This window comes from Triticum aestivum, chromosome 5B (assembly GCF_018294505.1).
Source record: "Triticum aestivum cultivar Chinese Spring chromosome 5B, IWGSC CS RefSeq v2.1, whole genome shotgun sequence".
Lineage (NCBI taxonomy): Eukaryota > Viridiplantae > Streptophyta > Magnoliopsida > Poales > Poaceae > Triticum > Triticum aestivum.
This window is the reverse complement of record NC_057807.1, coordinates 512,214,916-512,224,888: the sequence shown is the minus strand read 5'-3', so window position 1 is coordinate 512,224,888 and position 9,973 is coordinate 512,214,916. Positions and strand designations below refer to the sequence as shown.

General features: G+C 49.8%; 1 protein-coding gene across 1 annotated transcript; it reads right to left on the bottom strand.

Moving 5' to 3' along the window:
- Window positions 1-1,692: 1,692 nt before the first annotated feature.
- Window positions 1,693-2,619, bottom strand: LOC123116669 (uncharacterized). The gene has a single exon (XM_044537602.1). The coding sequence runs from the start codon at window positions 2,580-2,582 to the stop codon at window positions 1,968-1,970; it is 615 nt and encodes a 204-aa protein (XP_044393537.1). The 5' UTR covers window positions 2,583-2,619; the 3' UTR covers window positions 1,693-1,967.
- Between the last annotated feature and the right edge of the window lie 7,354 nt (window positions 2,620-9,973).

Here is a 9,973-nt window from a genome sequence, read left to right as displayed (position 1 = left end):
GAGAGAGAGAGAGAGAGAGAGAGAGAGAGGGGTTCAAGAGACTGCAAGCTTAAGGATGTAATTCCCAAAGTTGGGGGATTACTGCGCCAGGTTAAAATCAGTCACGTCTTGGCCACAAAGGCCCACTTATTACTTCTTGAGCCCTAAAATCTGACAATTGCACAAAAAAGATGCATGATGTCGTGATGCTAATTTATTATTTAGATATTGTCACTTGAAATAGTATGCAATAGACAAGTTTTCTTAGCACTGGATGTTAGTTTAGCCTTTGGACTAAGCTTTCATTCTTATTGTTCTTACGAAATATCCGCACTTCCATCAGCAATGGTACTAGCCAGTTTCTCTCACTTTCAATATCTCCTTAGCAAGTAGGGGTCTGTATTTGTTTTATCTGGGTATTGGAGGTGTCTTTTTTTACCCCACACACAGAGGTGTCGATAGCCTTATAACATCCTACCATGGAAATCCTCCAACCCAGATAACGTATCACTACACCTACTAAACTCCCTAGAAAGCGAGCTTATGGTGCATTGGGGCTAGGGGCACCGGTTGCGGACCATCCATAAGTTGATGGTCTGGCTGTGTAGCGTTGTTGGGCATATTTGAGGATATGTGTGGCATGACATACCCAACCCATTACCCACATTTGTATGGCCTTTTGTGTTTCACGTGTCGCTACTGGGACATGGTGAGCTGCCTCTATGCTCTGCACGTGTGTAAAGGGTAGCAACACCGGTACACGTGCACTACTGAGACGTGGTGAGTTGCCTCTGTGCATGATTGATACGTGTACAAAATTTGGTGATACTAATCTCGGTTACTTTTTGCTGCCGCTTTGGGCGGGTAGGTGGGGATGGGGGGCGGTCATGTGAGGTTGCCTTATGCCGCCAACCTTCTGCTTGTTTGCATATGTCATCAACACCTCTCGAGCAAAATAAAAAAAAACATATGCCAAGAGCGGCGCGGCATTTTGTACTCATATCAATTAAACTGTAATTTGGGAAGAAATGCACTTAATTTCTAGCGCATTCACATGGAGCTAGGAAGGTAACCAATTATGGTGATATTTATTGTCATAGCCATCATGTCAGTCAATTCTCAAATGTGATTCAGCTACGAAGCCCCCTCGAAAGGGATCCTTGTGGTGCATTGCGGCTAGCGCACCGCCGAGCCCTACCGTAAATGGGTGATTGGCTCTATAGGGTTGTGCCTACTTGCAAGTATGCGTGGCATGTGTATGATTCATTGCGTCTTGCGTGCCAATGCTGGTACAAGTGCGTTGTTGGGACGTGGTGAGTTGTCTATGTGCATGGCCGACACGTGTGTGGAAGGTTCTTTGCGTTATAAGTGTCGGTGCTAGTACGCGTGCATTGTTGGGATGTGGTGAGCTGCATGTGTGCATGGCTGACACGTGTGTGAAAGGGCCGGTGCTGGTTTCTATCGATTTTTGCCGCCGCTGTGTGGGTTGGTGGGGTGGAGCGGGGGTGTGTCATGTTGGCTCATCGAAGTGAGAGGTCCCTCGTGCTGTCGGCACTAAAACAAAGAGCGGCGCGGCAAAGCGCGCGACACCTTTTAGTTACATGGATCATGCTATGTCTTGGAGATGCTTTCCCTAACTTCAACAAAAGGAACACACTTAAAGCAAACGATGAACCACGGTGTTGAAGTTAGGAATTCATCAACATGGATGGATGATTCAGTATCACATAATCACATCAAAGGAACTTAATTTCTAGAGCAGCAAGAAGAAGATCATTCACATTGGAGCTAGGAAGCTAGCCAGTTGGCGGGATATTTTTTTTTATTTACACCATGGCTCACCGCAGTTTCCCTCCATCTTAAACCATGCCGGCAGATTCAAAGAATCTGGACACCATGACCATGGTCACCTTGCTAATTCCCTTGGACGGTACGGTACTAGTACAAGTCTACAACCGATTGATGTACAGAAAGGCTAGCGGTTGGATTTACGGCCGGCGGAAGAGGTGCTCCTCGCCGGTTTTGTGGTCGACGTGCCGGATCCAACGGCTGGACGCGCTCCGGCTGCGCCGACACGGTAGGCTCGGCCCCTTGCCTACGCCGACGTGGAGGACCTCGACGCCCTTGTCGACCGGGAGGTACACGGACCGCACTACTCTCGTGCCTGCCGCCATGGATGCTTCGAGCGCCTTCGTGCCAGGCCGCCTCTCGTCGCCGTGGCGCACCACCACCATCCCTCTCGGCCCAGGCCTGGCCGCCGCCAGCACGGCCGCCCCGTCCCGCCTCCGCGCGTCGACCACCAGGAAGTCCACGCCCTCCAGCTCCGCCATGGCCCGGTCCGCGTCCTTATCTGGTAGCACGCGGGCGTAGCGGCCTCCCGTGCGCCCGGCGGCGGCGGCGAGGGCGAGGCTCATGGTGGCCGAGTCGGGAGCCGAGACCTCCGGCGTCTCGACGACGAGCTGCGCGTTCCATCCCCCGACCATGGCGGAGACGAGCTCGGCGACGCCCGCGGACCCCGCGGGGCCGTGCTCGGAGTCTGACAGCGCGCTGACGCCGGCGATGAAGGCATGGGACGCGGTCTCCGGGCACCACACGAGCTTCATCTCGGCCTCTCTTTTTCTCTGCGAAGAAACGAATACTTTGGGAGAAAGCGAACTGGAGTAGCTAGGGAAGAAAGCGGTGGCGCACGGCAGGTATATATGTACTCCCGATAGGCGTTGACAACCGCAGATTGATCGGGGGGCAGGGCTGGGTGCGGTGGATTGAAAAGCACAGCACACGTTTTGGGTTTGCGTACGTCGCCGTCGCGGCAACAGATGATGTGGTGGAAACGTGGAGAGACCGACTATTTCCACCGCTTTGTGTCGATCGCATCCTACCCGGATTCGGGTCACTAAATTTCCATCCATATGCTTCTCTGCGGGCATGTCAGTTTTTTTTTTTGAAGTTGTCAGTTAGTTGGTTATTACATGAACTACTTCGGTGTCCATGGCTTGTTAGGGCTGCAAATTGATGGATGTTAAGGTACCCTTTGGCCCTAGCTAGTTTAAAGAAAAACAAAAAACAGTTTTGCCAAAGCATATGTAGATGCACTCAAGTATCGCACATCTAACCTCTATGCCATTGATTTTTATGCGAAGATTCGTGCAGACACTTTCTTCTAGTCTTGCTAAAGCATATCTAGATGTGCTATAGGTATTGCACATCTAAATTCTATATCGTTGATTTTACACGACGATTCGTGCAATTATTTTCTTTTGTCTTTTGTCTTTTTCTTTCTAGTTTGATTGAGTCACTTAGATGTGCAATAACTAGGACACCTCTAGATGTACCCTAGACAATCCTTTTTTTTGTCTTATTTTCCATTGTAGTTTGATTGAGTCATTTACATGTGCAATAACTAGGGCACATCTAGATATACCCTAGATAGACCCAAAGAAAAAATAATCAAAAATGGGTGTCTTTCGGAATTTCTAGTTCATTTGATTGTACTGGTTAGGATCAGAAGGTACACATTAGGTCACGCATTTGCATGCCTATGGGTTATCATGAAACAATAAATTTGTACATTGAGACATTAATTAAAGGATAACATCTTGTTTAGTGTGACGGAACGAGCCTCGGATAGGCCGTTGCGTACGTCGAGTACGTGTCCACAGCCCGCGGGTCTCACAACCTCTATCTCCCTTTATCCTTATTTATCCTTATCTCAAAGGATCTTGGTTGTTTCTTCTTCCCCGTGAGCTCGGTTGTTCTTCTCCCCCGCGAGCATGGCTTCTTGTATCTCTCCATGTCACCTCCTTATAGTTCTGTCACATGGCTCTTCCAGTGAGTTCGCAGTAATATTGATATAACTTTGTAGGTAGGCCACTTATCATAGAAGCCTCGTTTTGTTTCATAAAAAATAAAGCACTTTAATCTCTTCTAAAGAAAAGAAAAGGCAGAATCTAACATAAAACATCATTTTCACACTAGGAACACGAACTTTTATGCAAATCTTAGGGATTTCATCCGATAGATGCAAACTTTTTTTTTATAAAAATCTATAGTATGAAGTAAAAATATCCTCTCTCCCTCAATGACCTCATCACCATCTTTAAACATGGCAATCATAGTCTTCCGGTGTCTTCCATTAGCTTTGACCATAAAAATGAAGTAAGGGCATCTCCCGTCGTCCCATTAGCTCCATCGAAAATGAAGTAAGAGCATCTCCCATCGACAGGTTTTGCTCTTTGGCCCTTTGAATCCACTTTACCTCCTCCTCTCTAAGAGTGCATTGTAGCCTATTGTCTAAATGCTTCCTTAACAAATATCTCACTCTATTATCTATATATAACATCAATATAGTCCTCTAAAAGTTTTTTCGTTTCTATGTTATAGGTTGCTTCATATTTAATATTCGACCCTCTCAACGCCCACCTAAGGTTTCTATTCCTGTTCTGCAATTTATCCATTTAATTTTGCCAAAAAAAACTACAATTCCAACATTTAACCACAATTTCATCTACTTTAGGCCTCAAAACCAACATATTTCAAACAATAAATACTATTTTTCTGTACTTTTGTGGTATTAACATCCATGACCAAAGGAGTATGACCTGACAAAATAGAAAAATAAATTCCTCATTCTATAGAAATTAATATAATATCTGATTTTTCCATAATGGGATTCTCCTAATAATAGACCAAGTGAAACATCAACCATCTAACTCTAAATCATTCAACTCATTACTCCGTATTAGACCATTTAGAAAGTTTTTCCTCCTACCACTCTCACTGATTTTTCTAATGATGTTAAAATCACCCAGCACATAACGCAAGGTACTACTGTTAAGCACATGGACCAATTCTATTAAGAAAAATGTATTTATCTCTAGGTTGGGCAACACCATACGCAGACATGAATGTACATAACTTGCCAGTAATTTTAGACATGACTAAGGCCCTAACATAAAAATGCATATATCCTCCTCCAAAATATCATAAGAATCAACATTCATACCCAACAAAATACCCCTGACAAACAAGGAGCAAGGAAAATAGCCACTTAAAATTTCTAGCGCCAGAAAAATTGTCTACAAACTGAGAAGTGTAAGCCTGTATTTCTGTTGGAAAAGGTAGTAGAAAACAAAAAAACTGACCTACGGTCACCCAGGAACAATACGAAGATGCATTAACGGTTAGGATTGTTGGGGAACGTAGTAATTTCAAAAAAATTCCTACGCACATGCAAGATCATGGTGATGCATAGCAACGAGAGGGGAGAGTGTGTCCGCGTACCCTCGTAGACCGAAAGCGGAAGCGTTAGCACAACACGGTTGATGTAGTCGTACGTCTTCACGGCCCGACCGATCAAGCACCTAAAGCACGGCACCTCCGAATTCTTGCACACGTTCAGCTCGATGACGTCCCTCGAACTCCGATCCAGCCGAGTATCGAGGGAGAGTTCCGTCAGCACGACGGCGTGGTGACGTTGATGATGTTCTACCGTCGCAGGGCTTCGCCTAAGCACCGCTACAATATTATCGAGGAAGGACTATGGTGGAGGGGGGCACCGCACACTGCTAAGAGATCAATGATCAATTGTTGTGTCTTCAAGGGGTGCCCCCTCCCCGTATATAAAGGAGTGGAGGAGGGGGAGGGCCGGTGTCGATGTCAAAATCGGCGGATCTCGGGTAGGGGGTCCCGATCTGTGCGTCGAGGCTGATGGTAACAGGAAGAAAGGGACACAGATGTTTACCTAGGTTCGGGCCCTCTCGATGGAGGTAAAACCCTACTTCCTGCTTGATTAATATTGATGATATGGGTAGTACAAGAGTAGATCTACCACGAGATCGTAGAGGCTAAACCCTAAGAGCTAGCCTATGATGGTATGATTGTAATTGTGATCGGCCTTCTAAGGACCAACCTCTCCGGTTTATATAGACACCGGAGAGGGCTAGGGTTTACATGGAGTCGGTTACAAGAAAGGAAACACAATATCCGGATCGCCAAGCTTGCCTTCCACGCAAAGGAGAGTCTCATCCGGACATGGGCCGAAGTCTTGAGTCTTGTATCTTCACGCTTCAATAGTCCGGACGTTGTACACAGTCCGGCTGTCCGGATACCCCCTAATCCAGGACTCCCTCAGTAGCCCCTGAACCAAGCTTCAATGACGATGAGTCCGGCGCGCAGTATTGTCTTCGGCATTGCAAGGCGGGTTCCTTCTCCGAATACTCCAAAGTACCTGTTACGACGAATAATGTCCGGCCTCCAATCAATGTTGTGCTCCTCGGCTTCAGCGCCTCAGTAATGACCATCTCCACGTGTCGAGCGAATGCGAGGAGTCGAGGCATTTTTTCATTTACCACCCTTGATCCTCCGGGCCAACCATCTATTTGAAGGGACAGGGATTCTCAGATCCAAATCTCACTCTCCTCCCTTGAGCTAGCATCCTAGAGCGCTCCGCGAAAAACCATTCCAACATGACTGACCATCGCAGCTCTTCTGCTTGCCCTCCTCGCTCTAAGTCGGGGGATTGGGGAGAGTGCGCAGTTCCTCACAGCCGTTTGGTAAAGCTACAAACCCAAGGGTTTCTCCCACCGGCGTTCATGGTCCCCGTCCGAGCTGGAATAGCCACTTATGACGGAGGGGAACAGGCTGAGGGATCTCCCAACCCATCTCCGGAGGAGCGAATATGCCTCATCCCGCATCTGCTGAGGGGCATCGGGTTTCCTATCCACCCGTTTCTTCGCGGGCTCCTGGAGTTTTATGGACTCTAGTTACACAATCTTACCCCAGCCTCTATTCTGCACATAGTGGGGTATGTCGCCCTTTGCGAGCTGTTTTTAGGCTGCGAACCACACTTCGGATTATGGAGGAAGCTGTTCTGCCTTGTCCCCCGCACCCAGGGAGAGTCCCTATGTCAAGTGGGCGGGGCCGAAGTATGGCGCATCGCCGAGACCGGATACCTGTCCGGCACTCCTGAGAAGGCACCCGAAAACTGGCCCTCAGAGTGGTTCTATATAAATGATGTTCCCCTTCCGGATCCAGTCCATATAGGTCTCCCCAAGTTCAGCAACGCCCCGCCGAGGGCACGCTTAAGCTGGCGCCCCCGGGGCCCTCAAGAAGAGGACACAAGGGAAATATTCCTCCTAATGAACAGGATAAAGTTGCTGGCCAAATCCGGACTGACGATAGTTGAGGTCATGGCGGTATGCATAAGGCGGGGAGTGCAACCGCTCCAATATCGGGGGAAGCCCATGTGGCATTTCAACGGGGAAGACGACGCCACCCACTGCGGCCGTAAGGGTCCGGACTCTGCTGCCGCTTTGGCAAGGATATTGTCCGATTTGTACAAAGGGGAAGAGGAGGAATTCCTCCGCATAAAAACGCGGGACGGATTCTCCATGTACAACCCCCCAGAGTGGGTAAGTTGCCATTCTTTCCCCTGCTTCACTTACTCTAGCGTTCTTCCGCTAAGATTACTTGCATCAATGCTTCTGGACAGGAACTGAGGAGGGCCGTAGAAGGAATCTTCAGCCCCTCCCCGCAACCAGAGGACCCTGGAAGGGCCCTAGATCCGGGACTCAAAGTTGATCCGGATATCACTGTGGAGCTTGTCAATGGGGTATTCTATCAAGCGAGCTGGGATGGCGCCCTAGTGGCCATTACGGCTGACTACCCTGGACTGCTCCCCATGTCGCGGGTAAGCTGAACTAAAAACCCCATCCTCCGAAGAGGACTTCCCCCAGGTAATATAATTTATCCTTGAGGCATCGTTCTGTTTGCAGAAACAACGACCGGAGCGAGGGGCCGAGCTCCTAGGGACTCGTCAACCACGGACGTCCGGATCGGGCAGGCTTAAGAGGAAGGCGGTGAGGGTTGACACACCGCTACAGAGGTAAAGCAATGACCTGTCCTGTAATTATAGAATTTGAAGTATGACATCGCCCTTTGTGTCTGGCAGGAAGAGGAATAATCAGACTATATCCGGGGACCCCACCAATCATGCCTCCACCAGCCGGGTTCCAGAACCGGCTTCGGGGGCGGAGGCGGTCACGGGGCCAGCACCGCATAGCCCCCCGACGAAGGGTGCGGATATGTGTTCGGCCACGAACTCCGAAGTGGAGAGCGCCATGAATCACCGGCGCCAGAGGGCCGTTGTCGGTGTCAAAACCGGCGGATCTCGGGTAGGGGGTCCCGAACTATGCGTCTAGGCGGATGGTAATAGGGGACAAGGGACACGATGTTTTACCCAGGTTCGGGCCCTCTTGATGGAGGTAAAACCCTACGTCCTGCTTGATTAATATTGATGATGTGTGTTACAAGAGTGGATCTACCACGAGATCAAGGCTAAACCCTAGAAGCTAGCCTATGGTATGATTGTTGTTCGTCCTATGGACTAAAGCCATCCGGTTTATATAGACACCGGAGAGGGCTAGGGTTACACAGAGTCGGTTACAAAGGTAGGAGATCTACATATCCGTATCGCCAAGCTTGCCTTCCACGCCAAGGAAAGTCCCATCCGGACACGGGACGAAGTCTTCAATCTTGTATCTTCATAGTCTTGGAGTCCGACCGATGACGATAGTTCGGCTATCCGGATACCCCCTAGTCCGGAACTCCCTCAGTAGACCCTGAACCAGGCTTCAATGACGACGAGTCCGGCGCGCATATTGTCTTCGGCATTGCAAGGCGGGTTCCCCCCTCCGAATAATTTATAGAAGATTGTGAACACCAGGATAGTGTCCGGCTCTGCAAAAATAAATTCCACGTACCACCGTAGAGAGAATAACATTACACAAGATCAATCTGCTAACGTATTTCGTGGCGTGACGTCGCACCACTATCAAGCCTTTACTCAAATTGTTTTGATCGTTCCACCTCAGCGCGTTTAGCGAAGCGGTTTCCTTGGCACGTCTTGTCGAAGCAGAGATCGTGTTCCCCTTATTCCGGGATTCCCATCAATACGGACGTGGGTAACCCAACCACGCCATTGATTGTGACGCTTGGGGGATAAGCGAGTTTTACCAGGCCGGTGGGGACACATGTTTTTGTCCGCCCATATAAGGGGATAAAGATCCAACCCTTTTACCTGCGCCTTCTTCCTCCTTGGCTTATCCATCTCCGAGAACTCGAGCTCCAGCGCCCAAGCCCGCACTTCTCACCTCAACCCCCTCCAACTATGTCCAGAGCAGGAGGCAAGTGGATGGCCTCCTCCGTCACGGAGGAGCAGATCCAGAAGCTGCGCAACGCCGGATATCTGTCCAGCGACATCGCGCACCGGCTCCCCGACGAGGGAGAGCTCATCCCCACCCCCAGGCCCCACGAGAGGGTAGTATTTCTTCCCCATTTCCTCCGTGGACTGGGCTTCCCACTTCATCCCTTTGTCCGGGGACTCATGTTCTACTACGGCCTGGATTTCCATGACCTGGCCCCGAATTTCATCCTCAACATCTCGGCGTTTATCGTCGTGTGCGAGGCCTTCCTCTGCATCCAGCCCCACTTCGGCTTGTGGCTCAAGACCTTCAGTGTCAAGCCGAAGGTTGTGAAGGGCAGCCAAGCGGAGTGCGGAGGCGCCATGGTGGGCAGGATGTCCCACGTTACATGGCTGGAGGGCACTTTTGTGGAAACCATTAAGGAGTGGCAATCGGGGTGGTTCTACATCACCGAGCCGCATGACCCTGATTGGGCAGCGGCCCCCGAATTCAGATCCGGCATTCCTACATGGCTCACCTCCTGGAAAGAGAGTGGCCGGATCTGGGGGGATTCGGAGGAGCTGACCGGACTCCAAGCCTGTATCCAGAAGCTGGTGGACAAGAAGCTCAAGCTTGTCAACGTAGTCCAGGTCATGCTCATCCACCGGATTCTCCCGTGCCAACGACGGGGTTTCAACATGTGGGAGTTCGATCCGGCGCAGCACCAGACCCTGAGCGGGCTCTTCGACACTACATACGAAGATGTTTGGAAGGTGCTGTTCAAGGGCGCCGAGGCTCCCGCATCCGCTACCGAA

Coding starts and splice junctions, on each gene's coding strand:
- LOC123116669 (XM_044537602.1), bottom strand. CDS start 2,582: ATGAAGCTCGTGTGGTGCCCGGAGACCGCGTCCCATGCCTTCATCGCC.